Source organism: Grammomys surdaster, unplaced genomic scaffold, assembly GCF_004785775.1.
Source record: "Grammomys surdaster isolate TR1022 unplaced genomic scaffold, NIH_TR_1.0 67, whole genome shotgun sequence".
NCBI lineage: Eukaryota > Metazoa > Chordata > Mammalia > Rodentia > Muridae > Grammomys > Grammomys surdaster.
The window spans coordinates 19,261,795-19,277,861 of NW_021604569.1; the positions used below are offsets into that span (position 1 = coordinate 19,261,795).

Here is a 16,067-nt window from a genome sequence, read left to right on the forward strand (position 1 = left end):
CTCTCTCTCTCTCTCTCTCTCTCTCTCTCTTTCTCTCTCTCTCTCTCTCTCCCTCTCTCTCTCTTTCTCTCTCCCTCCTCTCCTCTCCCTCTCCCAGTCCCTCTCCCAGTCCTTCCTCTTCACTTACAGAGCTTTAGTTTGGTGAATGTGATGTTCTCTGGCACACAAATACATTGATAATCCTCTCAGCACTTTACACACCTTACCCGACTGCTTTGTGGCTTCTACAGTTTCTGATGAGAAACCAGATGATGATCCTGCCAAGAATCCTTATGCATGGCAAAACATGCCTTTCTGGCCGTTTTCAAGTCCTTCTCTGAGCCTTTGCAGTCTGACATCTTGATTATATGTTTCAGTGTGGGGAATCTGAAAGTTTGTTCTCCTTGGGTTTCTTGGTGGACAGATTTATTATTTTTATCAATTTGAAAACCTTTTGGCCATTGTTCTTTCTGTATTCCCTCTCTTTTTTCTCTTCCTCTTTCTGGGTAGAAGTGTGAGCCGCATAGTATGTATCTCAGTCATGCCCCACAGTCTTGGCTGACTCTGTTCACTTTTCTTTATCCTTCTGATCTGTCTGTAGGATTACAGTTGTTTTGCATCTCAGAGCTGCTGCTGACCAGTCTCAGATTCCAGAACAGTTGCCTCAACCTCTCTCTCCCTTCCTCTTTCTGTCCTTCCCTCCCTCTACCCCACCTCCACCCCCCAACATTTCCTCTCTCTGCTATGGTGGTTTCTGTGGAGGACTGGATATTCTTCATCATTTTCTATGAGTCACCTAAAAATCTGTTCCTGTCTCTTTGTCCTTCTCAACCTGTGCGTATGCATGTGAATGTGTGTTTGTGTGATGTATGCATGTATGTGCACATGTATACAGGTGTACATGTACCCTCTGCAAAAAACAGAGGCCAATGTCTTGGTGTCTTCCCCAGTTTAGCTCTGTCTTACGTTTTGAGACAAGGTCTCTGAGTGAAGCTAGAATTCCAGATATCCAGCATTGGATATCCAATGGGATTCTAACACATGTGACGACATGCACTTTTAGGTGGCTGCCAGGGATCTAAACTCAGTACCTCATGCCTGTGCAACATGTACTCTGCCTATTGCACCATTTCCCTACCTTCCTCTTTTTCTGCAGTGCTAAGGTTGTACATGAGAGATGAATGATCTGCTCCCCTGCCCCTGCCCCTGCCCCTGCCCCTGCCCCTGCCCCTGCCCCTGCCCCTGCCCCTGCCCCTGCCCCTGCCCCTGCCCAGACTTCTACTCCTGATTTTTAAGACTACCCCTCTTTCACACGCACAGAAATGGTTATTAATGCATGTAAGGTATTTTGTGTTTCTAGATAAGTTCTTTAATCAGAGTTTGCCTTTTCTTTGAAGGACTTCTAAATCATCAGTGGTTTACAGTAACAGAGTTTCCTCAAAAACCCAGACAATTATATACTGTCATTGCAGAATATGGCTCCCGGCTCTATAATTACCAGGTGATGTTTCATTAAATTATTGTTGCATACCACTCATTTAAAACTGAGTCTGCTACAAGGTAAGTCCAGCTTGCATTGTATCATCTTGGTTTGGTGAGGATCGCTTACAGCAAGTGGAGTTCTCTGAAGAGATTTTATGGCTAAGAGACTTCATAGATTCCCCCATCTCACCCCTGTAGATTGCGCAGGAGAGGCTCTAGAAAAAGGGGGAAAGGCAAATGATTCCTATGACAAGCCTTCCATCTACAGCCAGCATAGTGCTTGTTCTCCTTTGCTTGGAAGCTCTTGATATCTCAGTGAGATTTTCCATTCTCCACTCCATAAGCACTTCCCAGCATTCCTGACTGTCCTGGTTTGCTTTCTAGACCCTCAAAAAATAGAGGAGAAGAAATGATTTATTTGGTTAATATTTCTACATCACAGTTCATCAATGAGGGAACCAAGGCAGGAACTCAAGGCAGAAACCTGGAGGCAGGCACTGAAGCAGAGGTCATGGAGGAATGCTTCTTATTGGCTTGCTCCCCAGGATTTTTTTCAGTTTGCTTTCTTATACAACTTAGAACCTCCTGCCCAGGGTAGGAGGGTAAGCACCACCCACGGTGGGTTGGGCCCTTCCATGTCAATTATTAATCAAGGAAATGCCCGCTGCTTGCCTACAATCTGATTGAGATATTTTCCCAGTTGAGGTTTCCCTTTCTCAATTTATTTCAAGTTATCAAAAATCTAACCAGCACACCAACCTTGGTCCTGGACAATAGGTCAACCACATGAAACCCAACAGAGAGAGTTCACCTGAGATGACTTCTACAGCTCGAGGTCTTCACAATCTTGGTCTTGGATCAGGATCTGGTTCAGATCCTTAAATCACTCTCAGGAATACAAATATGCACCCACAGTAACCTTCCTTCTGTCCCTTCCTTCTGTCTGTTCCTACTTTTCCCACCTTCAGAAAGAGCAAATGAGGCTTGTACCCTGGAGTTCACATTAAATGTCACTTTCTATTGGATGTGTGAATTGGCCACCTTGTCAGACACAGTAACAATGCTGTACATGGCAGGCAGAGGAAGACACACATATAAGATGCTCTCGTGTCCTGCACTGTATCTCAATGGTCAAAGTGTGGTTTCAGAAGAAAGACAAATGAGTGAAGAGGCAAAACTCAGAGTTATTTCTCTTTATTGCAGGCCAGACTTCGCATGCCTAAGGCGCAACAGGAACTTTTAAAGTGAGTGGGGTTTTGACTATGCCATTCTTGCCTGTGCCTCCAAACACTGAAGTATTGGGGTTTGTTTTTGTGGAAATTTATAAGATTGAAATAACTTTCCTATATTATATATCTTATATCATGCCAGACTAGAGCATTTTTTTTCCTAGCTATTTCCTCTTAACCACCACAAAAAGCCAGATCTGTTTAAAATACCATAGTCAGCTGAGCCTGGCTCCTATAATTTTAATATTCGGCAGGCTGAAACAAGAAGATACTGATTTTGAAGCTGCAACTGATAAGCCTGTCTCAAATAAAAATGAATAAATAGGAAAATAAATAAATACATACATACAGTCTTACGTATGGATGTTGCATGGATTGCCAGGCTATAGCTTGAAAAACACTTCTGTCTTCTGTACTTGAAATGTAGGACATCCCAGCTTGAAGTAGATGGTGTTGGGATTTAGCATTCACCTGTATGACATCACTGGACTGAGGACAAGTGAGACAGACTGCATTCTTTCTGCTCAGTGTAGAAAGAGCCAAGCAAGAGTTTGCCCTGTCTTGTCTTCTGAGTGTCCATCCACTTTGCTTTTCTTATACAATGAAATGTAATGAGCAGACGAATGTGCATCTCATCTTTCTCCCCTCTACAAGTCTACTTCCTCTCCTTAAGCTCCTTTGACTGTTGCTGTCCCTGACGCTGTTGGCAGGAACTTTAACACTTTCCTCTTTCACCTTGTGGTTCTTCTGTATACAGGAAAGAAAGCCAAACTTTGGAGAACAATTTTCGTGAAATTATGTTTTTAATTGAACAAATAGATGTTCTGAAGGCGTTGCTTAAAGACATGAAGGATGGCGTACACAATAACAGTTTGCCTGTCCACCGAGAGGCTGTGCAGGACCAAGCCACTGCTGAAGTTCTAGATGAGGCAAGGCGGGATGGGTCATGGATGGGATGAAGCAGCTGTGGGAAGCTCACTCCATTTCTTCTACCAACTTAGTACCAATTGACATTAACTTGTGTCCACTGGAACCCCCACTGGCTTCCTTTTACCATTGCCATCCCTAGGAGTCTACAGTTCCACCACTGTTGTGTTATGGAGTGGATATTATGTTGTGATACAACTTACTTCCCACAAAATAACCAACCAGTGACTCAGAAATGGTGCTTTAGTATTTGTCCATAGCAAATACTTGCTAGCAAGAGGTTTCCATTCTGCCCTTAAAAATTATGCCTCTGGTGAGCTTTGGACTTATTAAAATGTGTAGAAATCGTACCCTGGCCTTCCACAGCTTCCAGGTTCCATCTTGTCCTTGTAATTATGGCTCAGTGGCTGAGTTAATCAACGATAATCCCAATTATTGGTCCTGCTCAGGGTACTTACTTATTTTTGAACAAGAGAATCCTTCAAAGTCCAACACTCATTGAAATGGGTGAATATTTGCTGTTATAAGCAATTATCTAGCCTTTGCAAGCTGCCTGATTCTCAGATAATTATTCAATATTCGAGTCTTTATTGCTAAGTATAGGATATCGATGAGGGACATAGTAAGGAGCATCCCTAGCACAGCTCCATCTCATCCCATGGGAGGGTACCACAGTGCAGTGGGAAGAGCTTAAGAGGGAGCCTAAGATCCACCTTTCTGGGTGACTATGTTCTCAATCATATGTTAGCTTTAGCTCTATCTGGTGTCTGAGAAGGGTTGCTCCCACGAGACATCTAAGTGTATCAGTGTCTGGCACTGAGAGCCTCTGGGAGCTGTTCATACTCTTAAAATTTTGCAGATTAGGGAGTTCAGGTCCACGTCCATGAAACAATGGGTAAATGTTCAAACAGTTGGTAAAGATTAATAACAGAAAACTGTTCTTACAATCTTCACAGGAAATGTCAAACTTGGTACATTATGTACTTAAAAAGTTCAGAGGGGACCAAATACAGTTGGCTGATTATGCCCTGAAGTCAGCTGGTGAGTACAGAAAAAAAAAATGAAAAGATGAATGTGTAAAAAAAAAAAAAGGAATGATTTAAGGTCATTTAAAATTCTTTATTAGAAAATGACACACATCCCTGTGATATTAAGAAGGGGCAAAATTAACAACTCTAGATACTAAAGAAGATTCTAGAAATGAGTGTCATGGCTTGCTTTCAGGAATCCGTTAGCACGTATCTAAAAGGACCACCGAGAAAGCTGAAATGCCACAGGAAAGTCAAGCAGGCTGAGAATAGTTAAGCTTAGAAGACAGACAGCATTATATATTATTATGGACCTTAATGACATACCTTACAGGGATGCTAAGTGCATTATTGCTGGTTAAATATTGATTTTTAAAGGTGGCTACAAGGTAATATGCTCAAAATCTTCCAGTTGAAGTTAAGCCCAAGAGCTTACTTGGACTGTGAATTGCAATCTCTGTGGTCAGTGGGCAATACAGATGGGAAGAGGGAAGGGTAGTGTGAGACACAATGTTGGTGAGTGAATTAATTTCTGAAAATGTACAGATGATCAAAAATTGTTCAATAAGAAGTGGATAATGATGTACTGATTGGAGAAACTGTGTACTTAAAACCTTTCTAAAAAACAAAAACTATGCCTAGGGCTGTAGCTGAGTAGTGAAGTGTTTGCCTAGTGTACACAAGGGTCCTGAGTACTGTGATAACTGTAATATGAATCAATCAACAGGTAGATAGATAGATATTCAGACAGACAGACAGATAGATAGAAGATAGATACATACATACACACATACATACATAGATGTATAGATAGATACATAGATACATTGATAGATACATACGTAGATAAATACATATAGATAGATACATATATAGATACATAGATACATAAATACATAGATATAAATAGATAAAAAGATAAATAAATACATAGATACAAAGATATATAGATAAATAGATGATAGATAGATAGATAGATGGATAGATAGATCTAAGTTCAAATGGCTCCACTTTTCCCCCTTTAAAACTATAGTCTTTGTTTAATCTAATTGTTTAATCAGCATAGAAAAGCAGATTTCACCTTCAAAATGACAAATAGCTTCTCAAATATTTTAAAACCAATTCTATAGGGGCAGGACCATTAGGAATTTGAATCAGAGAGAGAGAGAGACAGACAGAGAGAGAGAGAGAGAGAGAGAGAGAGAGATTGAGAACAAGCTTTTATTTTAGACAAAACATTTGTAGCTGATGAAATTGTCTAGCAATTATCAAGAAGATACACACATTAATGGAATGAGTAGTACTATTATAGTAATTACCAAAGGATATTTCCCATGTGCATTTTCTGCATATATTGCTGGCAAGACTAGATGCCTAAGGTATGTCTACGTGATGTGTGAGTTATTAACACACATGTCTTTATGGGATTTTAGAAGTCAGTAATAAAGTGATGTGTGTGTGTGTGTAAGGCTGGAACATTCAGTAGTTGTTTTTCAGGATTATTATTTATAAAACTGCAGAAATAAAAAACTGACATAGAACACAAGTTCGGAGTCAGTTCACACAAACACTGTGAACTGGATTTTGGCAAAGCAGAAAAGTGAAGTTAGAGATTCTGGTACAAAGGACAGTCATTGCAAAATAAACCTTAGCCATAGCTCACATTGACCAGAAATTAACCTAAGTCTCAATGTAAAGCAGGAATGTATATAACTCCTAGGACAAAAGGTAAGAGAAAAGAGGTGTGTAGTTTTTATTCATTATGTTGTTACATGGGGGATTGAACTCACGGCCTCTTGCATGCTAGACAAGCATCCCACCACTTAGCTATGTCCCTACACCTGCCCAAAATTGAGTTTTAATTAATTTTGAGGCAGAGTCTTGATTCGTTGTCTAGCTGACCTTGATCTCACATTGCAGCCCAATTTTGACCTTGAATTATCAATTTTCCTTTGTCAGCCTAGGGAAAAAATATCTTATAGAAAACACTGAAACATGATCAAACGGAAAAGTTTGGACCTCATTCATATTAAGTTATGTTCTCAAAAGGACAATTGAGAGAGTGAGGAGAAAACTCACAGGCAGGAGAAAGACTGTCTGTATGCAAATTTAGCAAAGCACTTGGATCTAAAATTGATGAAAGCTTTTAAACTTTGGTAATAATAAAACAGAAAACTCAGTGTTAAAACTGGGGGAAAGGTCATAAAACACTTTTTTAAAGAAATTAAAAGGTGAACAGAAAATGAAAAAATACTGGACACTGTTATTCATTAGTGAAATGGAAATCAAAAGCACAGTGACACATCAGTGCACATCTGTCTAAGTGCCAGATAGAGCCTGCCAAGTGCTGCAGACACTGGGAAGCCTGGGGCTTCCGTCCACCACGTGTGTATGTGTGACTACTAAGTGGTACGTTTGGAAGTCGGCCTGACAGCTGCTTCTCAAATTAAATATAGCCCTAGTGACCCTGTTGTGGCACCTCTGGACATTTACCTAAGAGTTAAATTTTACGTTTACATCCAAACACGCATGACAAAGCTGGGAGTATAGCTCAGTGGTACGATTGCCTGCTCAGAATCCAGAGGGGCTTGGGTTTGAGCCTCAGCACTGTCAAACCCAGACAAAAACCCATATGAGAATACCTGTAGCAACTGGATTGATACTCATCAAAATTAGAAGTCCCCATGAACAGACGATTAAAGTACAATGTAGGCAGCAAAAAGAATCACTATGCAGGAATCTCAAGTGCTTTATGTCTAGGTAACTGCATGCAACAAGCAGCAGGCTGTGATGCACTGCAAAGGGGCAGTAAAGGAATGCCTGCACTAGGTGAGTGTGTGAAGAGGATTGGTCCTTGGCCAGCTAGGCCAGCGGCTGATAATGAGGAAAATGGGGAGGACTGCTACCCTCTATAGGCTTCTTTTGCAGCAGACTAATTGTAAATTTACTGTGGTGATGGCTGGCACAATTCTGAATATGCTAAGGCAAGTAAAACTGAACTGTACCCTTTAAGCGGGTGTATTATTTCCTAAGAAAGCAAATAAAAAAGAAAAATGAAATGAATGAAAACAATGAATAAGTATGAGCTTCTTCAGCCGGAAGAACCATTCAATTTCTGTTTTCATGAAAGGATTATGGAGGCCATCAGACTTATATAGCTTAGGATCCAAAAGAAGTTTTCTGTCCAGTTAGTCATGCAAGTAGGAGTAGTAACCGACAAGATAAAAGATACTTGCTTTAATTTCAGTTTTTAACAGATGGCAAGCAATTACAGGATAAACATGTTCTAAATACTGTATGACATAAGACTGTTACAATAATGTTTTAAGATACATTTTTAATTGTATATGTGTGCGTGAACGTGTGTGTGCATGTGCGCATGTGCGCGCCGCGTGCGTGCGCGCATGCGTGCGAGCCTGTGTGCGTGCGTGCCTGTGTGCGTTCGTGCGTGCATGCGTGCGTGCATGCGTGCATGCGTGCACAGCACTCAGAGGCCGGAGGCACTGGAGTTCCTGCATCTGGAGTCAGTAGTGGCTGTAAGCCACCTAAAGTGGTGGATAGGAATTAAACTCAAGCCCTCTGGAAGAGCAATACACTCTCTAAATCACTGAGCCATCTATCCAGCCTCCTAAATATTATTCAGTGTCTAAATTACAGGTTTACATGGAGGATTTGTATTTCCCACCATTGCATGTGGCAACAGTGGATCCATATTTAATACTTCAAATTGTGCTAGTCAAGAAAATGTGCAGAACCTTTGTTCTGTGACCTGGATGCCTGGTCAGTGTTATAGAAGTACAGGGGCGTGGGCTCAGTGTTTTATATTGTGCTACTCAAGTGAAATTTGAAGAAGTGCTTTGCATTTTTAAAATTTCTCATGTTTAAAATACATTTTCCTCCTAAGATAAAATAACTTAAAGGGATAGTATTTGATAAATACTTCTACAATTCTTTGATTACAATTAAAGTTGCTACAAAAACCTGGAGCCTGATTAATTTACGTAGTTACTGTTACAAATGTAAGGTGAAGGGTGTGCATAGCGTGACTTGCTGCTGTTTCCATTTTTGAGAATGACAGAAAAGTCTGATTTTCTGGATGATGAATAACATAACATACACATTAGTTTTAGCTTTGAAATTGCTCTAGTATTTAAGATTTTTCTTATCATAAATTAGTTTCAGAGATTTTTGGGAAACTAGAAAAAGCAAACAAGGCTTTCCATCTGGATTTGATGGCACATATCTTAGCACTTAGGAAGCCAGGGCAGGAGAACTGCTACAAGTCCAAGGCCAGCCTCAGTACCTAGTACCCTATTTCAAAACTAGTGGAAAATGAACAAAGTCTTTCAGAAAGTGACAGTATATCAGTAGCCCTGGCCTAACTGAATCCCGATGATAAATTTGACTTTGTAGTTTGTCCAGTGATAGCTTTTCAGGAACATCGCTAAAATCTAGATGGCATGTATTACATTTTATGTGTAACTTTAAAATACATTGCAATTTTAGGAGCCTCTGTCATTGAAGCTGGGACCTCAGAAAGTTACAAAAATAATAAAGCAAAACTGTACTGGCATGGGATAGGGTTCCTCAACTATGAGATGCCTCCAGATATGATTCTTCAGGTAAGTGCTAAGTAGGACAACACCACATCCACCTTAAGATTTTGACATAAAACATGGCTGTATTCGTGTTTAAAGTGGAGGCAAGAACATTCACACTGCCTACAGAATCTAGACACTTCCAACAGTTCTACACTATTACATTGTACAAATTATCTTAGAGTACTAAACTATTATTAATTACTACATCAGAAAACTAGACTTTGCTTATCAGAACATCTAATTCCATACCTTTAATTTTCATTGATTCTGCGACTAACCTTGTTTACTGAAAACTTCAGGCATTTAACAAACATTTGTTAAAGGAGGCTGTCCTGCAAACGCCAGACTGGCATTAAGTGGTATGCCAAGCACACATCCTCACAGGGTTGACTATAATAGAAATTTCTACTGAGCCTTTCTTTCACTCGGAAAGATCAGGACAGTCAACACACTATGAGATGCATGTCAGAAGTTGCTTTCAAATTGAAAAGTATATTCAGAGACAGATCTCCAGTCTCTTCTTGCTAGGCTACAATTTTACATCTAGTAAAAGAAATACTTTTTCTTCTTTACCACCAGGACCTCCATCATCATCATTCATTACCTACGATTATCATCAACCCCGCCAACTATCATAAGGACCACCCTCATGTCCCATATCACTGTCAGCTCTATCACCATCATTACCTCTACCATAGACACCATTGCTTCCTCACTCATCAATCACCACCATCAACACCACCACCAACATCATCAATCACCACCACCATCAGCACCAGCACCACCACCAACATAAACACCATTGTCTCTTGAGTTATTACCACCATCACCACCAGCATCATCAGCACTTAAACCTCTAGCTGCCTTTTAGCTCTCAGTCTAGGCTGGTAGTGAAAGAAAACACACTGCTGAGACAGCAGCTCTGGAGGACAGAAGCATAAAGTGCTCTGGATGAACAACCAACCAGACCTAGGCTGTTTGAGGAGGTCTCCTGTTTGATCTGTGTCCTGAGGCTTCGTGCTCTAGTCCTAAGAGCCTTACAGTTGCTAGTGATGCGGTGCTCAGTATGGAAATGTTAGATCTATATGTCCATAAAAGAGATTCATTTAATGTTTTCTTTCTAGCCAGATGTCCATCCTGGGAAGTGCTGGGCCTTTCCAGGTTCCCAGGGTCACATCCTGATTAAACTTGCCAGGAAGATCATCCCAACAGCAGTTACCATGGAGCATATCTCGGAGAAGGTGTCCCCATCAGGAAACATCTCGAGTGCACCCAAGGAGTTCTCTGTCTATGTAAGAAGCTATCTAACTCTGTCATTCAGAGTGGGTTGCTGTGTGTGTGTGTGTGGGGGGTGACTTGGAATAAGAAACTAGACTGGTGTCTTTGGGAATTGAATCTAGGGCCTCTTGTAGGTCACGTTACCAACTCTGCTACTGACCTATACCCTCAGTCCTGGACTTATCTTTTAATTGTACACTAAGTGTTTGTACCTCTGACTTCTAGAGCTTTCATGTTGTTACTTACAAATTGAGAGGATCGGACTAGTCTATGCTTGACTTTATATTTTTACTGTACTACTAAAACGCTACATATGTATACCTGAAATGTTGGCTATTTACATAAACATCACAATTCACTGTAGCAGTAGATATTTAAAGGATATGCTGTATGCTCCTGGCTGGTGCACGTGTGGCTCTGTACCTGCCCAAGAGCTCTGGATTCAGGAATGAAACACACATACACACACACACACACACACACACACACATAATTGCACGCTAGCTTAATTTTTACTATGCCTTAACAGCGCAATGGCTGGGCTTCTCCCTAACTCTACATGGCTCACCCACTTTCCCCATCAACATTCCCAAGTTAGACTTGCTAAATCTATATTTCATCTCTGCTACCCAAGACCCATTTGGGTAAGTGGCCCAGATTCTTACACATTGACAGGTCTTTAAATCTGATCTCTCTTTGCTTCCTCTGTCATAGCAATTCTGTTCCTCCTTCTTTCTTTTTTAACCCTGTCCAGGGAAATCTAAAAGTCCCACCTCCTGCCCAGCCTTTGGCTGTTAGCAACTTTATTGATCAATCAAAAACAAGTTGGGGACAGGGTCCCTCAGCATCAAGACACATAGATTCCCTTGAGATTTTGGGAGCTGAATTAAGACAAAGCATTAGAATCAATCTCCAACAACTCACCTTCCTACATCTCCCTGATCCCAAATCTTTTTGTCTCAAAGCTTTGACTAGCAATAACTTCATCTGTTAATGAGATACCTGCTTCTACATCTTTTTTAACAATCATTTCTTGATTTTTCAGTGTTGGCTATTATTTGATGGCTCCCCTCCAATAAAAGATGAAAATCGCCTCTTTTCTGTGGCTCTGCCCATCCAATATCTCTGTCTTTAAGAAAACAAAACAAAACAGGTGTATAGAGATATACTGTATAGAGCATGTGACCCTCCCATTTGAAGCCACTCTTTAGTCTCTTTCAGATTCTCAGTTACATAGCCACCATTGCAATTTTAGAATATTTTTCGTTGCCTCCCAAAGGAGCCCAGTGCTGCTTAATTTTCCCCTCCCATCCCCATCACATCCTTAGGCCCTAGCAACCACAAATGGACTTTGATGCATAAATTTGCCTATTCTAGACATTATCATTATCATACTGTATGCACTCTCTAGTGAATGATTGACAGAGTATTTCCAAGGTTTAGCTATGTTATTCAATATTTGAGTTTCTTTTGAAAACCAAAGAATAAATACTTGTTTCTACTTTACTTATCTATTACTTTGTAGATATCTGAGTTATTTGCAGGGTTTGGGCTTTTACCCATAATAAGATTGTGAATATTTTTGTGCAAGGTTTTTACCATGGATGTTGGGCTTTGTTTCTATGGAATGCATATTGGATTGGAACGCCTAGATCTGTGTTTCATGTTTGAGGCTTTGAGGGAATTTGTGCCTTTTTGTTGATTTGTTTCAGTCAGTCGTTAACTGAGCATTGCTTGCTGTTGAGCTACTTTCTTTACTGTTGACATTTTAAATATTTCCAAAGTATTTGTCACCCATTTGTCTGACTTGCTCACTTTGGTACATTTCTGTTTCTAATTCATCAGAGGTGCTTGTTGTCCCGTTGTTTATTCTGGTCAGATAAACAGTGCTTCCCTCTGTCCCTCCTTCCTTCCTCTCAGCCACCCCTTTGGAACTCTTCTACAGTCTGTCTCCCTTCTAATGATGGCAGAGAGCCTAGTGTATGGCGGTTACTGTGGGATCTCATTACTGCATCCTGAAGTCCATTTCTCATGTATCTTTTCTGATTTATGTTCCATCTCTGAAAGACTCTATCTCGTTTATTTTAACTCTTACATAAAAATTTTCATTTCTTCCATCATAATTATACAAGACTTTGGTTTCTACAGATAATGCTTATTTAGAGACTAACCACTTTTTTCATGTCTGCAGTATAGACTTCTTCAAATCTGAAAATACTAATTGACATTGGAGTTTTGTTTCATCTTCTGTTTGTTTACAGGACCTCTGTTGATCTTATAGATTTCCTTGAATGTCTCAATTTGAAGCCCAATTTGCTCCTTTGAAGCCCAGGCACATAGTTTAGTTGACTTTGAAAGGATTCCTAACTAGGGCAGGTGTCAATTTGGCTAGTTTGCTGGCTCGTGCTGGGGAGGACGAGCTCAGGGCAGGCCTCAGTTGCACAACCAGCTGGCTCAGGAAGAGAGCTCTGGCATGGGCTGGTGGTGGGCAAGGCCTGCCATGGACTGAGGGCTACTCAGATCTCAGTCCCTCCCCTCCATGTCCTCAAGCATACCATCGCCCAGATCCTGAGCCTTTCTGGGCTTCCAGCCTAAATCCCTGCAGTACTAGTGCCACCTCAAGCCACAGGAATCTGTGTTTCCCTCTGCTGCCCTTTGACCTTCATCATGGATTTTGTCTGTTTTGCCTACACCTATGTTTTCCTCGAAGGCTTAGTCTGTACCTCTGTCCTTTGATATCATGGGCTTGAGGAGGGTATAGCCCACTTCCTGTGTCCACTGATGCTTTTAATTCAATGCTGATGAGGCTTACTGACACCAGCCCTTGATGTTCACATGCATGGCAGTGTTGAGTTAGGGATGAGTTTTGACTGGCCCTACCTGTCTATGTTTACACACTACTATTTCTGATTTGCAGGCATTCTGACTGGTTCCTCCAGACAAAAATCATTTAGCAATAATGAGTACTTCCCTTGTTTCTTCTGTATTAAGGAACTGATGAACCAAGGGCTTCCTCTGTTGCTCTTTGCTCTTGACCCTACTACGTTGAGACAGGGTCTGTCACTGAACTGGAAACTTGTCACCTTGGGCAAGGCTTGCTGGCCAGTGGGTTCTCAGGTTCTATCTATCTCTGACTCCTGATGTTCAGGTTACAGGAACCAGCAGCCTTGTCCAGATTTTTACAGAGGTGCTGGGGATCTTACATAACAAGCAATCTTAACCACTGAGCTATCTCCCCAGCTCCAGCACCTGCGATTTCAGATGAAGCGTCGCTACTTTGAACACCTGCATCCATTTCTTTCAACCAAGAACCCACTCATTACAGCCTCTGCATCTGTTGTTCACTTTACAGGGCGTTATGAAGAAATGTGAAGGAGAAGAAAAGCTTCTAGGTCAGTTTATTTATAACAAAATGGAAGCAACCATTCAAACATTTGAGCTTCAGGTAATTATCCATTGGGAGAATGCTAAGTTATGTTTGGCTTCATTACTAAGAGGGATTTGCCAGAATTGCTGCTGGAAACAGTCATGGCATAAGCCCAAGCTAAAGCCCAAGCTAAGTGAGGCCATCGTAATTTCCATCCTTTGCTTCAAATGCGTGCATGTATTTTAATGCACATCATTTAACTCTTTGTTATTGGTGCATGATTAATAGTAAGACATGGACAATTGCAAAGACAATTTCTAACTCAATCTCACTTATTATTTCCCCAGATATTAAATTTCTCAGTCCTTTTTTTTTTAAGAAAAAAAATTAGTGCACGTAGCACACGTGCAGGAAGCAATCTACCACACACACAATTCAGTTTGATAGTGATTGTCTTGTCCACCTTTAGTAAATGGATTGGCTTTGAAGGCATAATATGAGGTTGAGAGAGATAGAGAGAAACCCAGTCAATACTTAATGCTAGATAATATAGGTAAGATTTCTCTTCCTAGGCCAATGAGGGAAAACACCAACTATTAACTGATAAACTCCCTGAATGGCACAAACATGTGTAAGATATCTCATCATCACTTATAGTTAACCACAGGAAGTACTGGAAGGATGTAGAAAGTACCTCATACTACGTAAGGATAAGTGTTTTTGATACTTCTTGGTCAACAATAAAAGTGATCTGAGTCCCCACCCCCCAACCCCCACCAAGTGCCCAAACAGCTTTTTATATGCAATGATCTCACACACAGAATCACACCATCAATGAAAAAAATGTTTTGGAGAAACAAAAGACTGTACTAAGCACCTACAGACATTCCTGGCTAATGTATGTTAGACACTACAACATAGCGGCTATTTACAAGGCATTTGCATTGTGTTCAGGATTATGAAAAGTCTTGAGATTGAGCTACATGGACAGCCAATCCTGACTTGTCTGGAAATATTATGCCATTTTGTATAGGGGACTTGAGCACCCATCAACAGGAGGTCCTGGATGCCATTCTTCTAGATACCAAAGGATGACTAACTATCCTAAATTAACATATTTGTAGAGTTTTATGTCTGATTTGAATATTGTACATACTTGGATTCATAGTTAGCTTTGGGTCTTGTTGAGGTTGTGTTTATTTTTTGTTTTAGATGTTATTTTACGAAACAAGATCCTGCTTATAATAGCCCAGGCTAGCCTTTAACTCATGCTTCTTTTACTTCAGCCTTCACAGTTGGTTTTAAAAGTCTGGTTTTCGTAGAACCCTCCCTTCAGTGGCACAGCAGCAAATGTGAGAAAGAGAGACAAAACCACTGAGAGCATTGGTGTACTCAGATCTCCTGAGTGTCTTCATCCTCCTATATTCACCTGTTCACAGGTTCTTTCTTTCCAGTGACTCATTTCCCCATCCATCAGAGCACTGTCTGAATGTACTTGTGTTTGGGAAGGAAGGAGGTTCCCTCATTGTTATATCAGCATTCACTGCAATTCAAAAGAATTCCTTCAGCATTTACAGGAACTTTTATAAGTCATGTGTGTTTTCTTTTCTTTGTTTCCAGAATGAAGCTTCTGAATCTTTGGTATGTGTAAAACTTCAAATCCTTAGCAACTGGGGACATCCAAAGTATACTTGCTTGTACCGATTTAGAGTCCACGGCATCCCCAGTGATAACACATAGAAGAGTTGGTGCAGAAGGTAGTGGCTGTGTAGCCAGAATGTCCAAGGATGTTTATTATTCCCTTATGTCAGATTGTACCCCTAAGAAACAAAAGATTGGGAGTGGGAGGGGAACTCCAAACTCATTCCTACTAAGCAGTAAGAAGTGAATGAATTTTACTAATAAAAAAATGAAAGTCAGTGCAACACCCTTTGGTAGTTTATTTTGTTTGTCAGAGGTGAATTTGTATATAGAAGAAGGCCTCATTAGGAAGTCATCCTGAGCACAGTTTCTGCACTTTAGTTATTCATCCTCTATATCAGGCACAATGGCCACCATCACCATTGTTTTCCCTGAGCTGCAGGTTTTGGGAAGAGAAGGTAGAGAAGCCACAGATAATTTTAAAGTTAGAGATAAAAGTCAATGACAAGTTCTGGCCATGAATATTTGCAGATAA

At 40.6% G+C, this 16,067-nt stretch overlaps 1 protein-coding gene across 3 annotated transcripts in view; it reads left to right on the forward strand.

Annotated features, from left to right (window-relative positions):
• Sun3 (Sad1 and UNC84 domain containing 3) overlaps positions 1-15,810 on the forward strand; it is a 30,630-nt gene extending 14,820 nt beyond the window's left edge. For 2 of the 3 annotated variants that reach the window (XM_028778387.1, XM_028778378.1), the window contains 8 exons: positions 1,377-1,480; positions 2,665-2,705; positions 3,448-3,619; positions 4,574-4,658; positions 9,152-9,267; positions 10,371-10,538; positions 13,877-13,969; positions 15,512-15,810. In XM_028778387.1, the coding sequence (XP_028634220.1) occupies positions 2,677-2,705; positions 3,448-3,619; positions 4,574-4,658; positions 9,152-9,267; positions 10,371-10,538; positions 13,877-13,969; positions 15,512-15,631 (783 nt within the window). In that variant the 5' untranslated portion in view covers positions 1,377-1,480; positions 2,665-2,676 and the 3' untranslated portion in view covers positions 15,632-15,810. The remainder of the gene's footprint in view (positions 1-1,376; positions 1,481-2,664; positions 2,706-3,447; positions 3,620-4,573; positions 4,659-9,151; positions 9,268-10,370; positions 10,539-13,876; positions 13,970-15,511) is intronic. The other variant, XM_028778392.1, reaches the window with a different exon arrangement.
• The last annotated feature ends 257 nt before the right edge of the window (positions 15,811-16,067 follow it).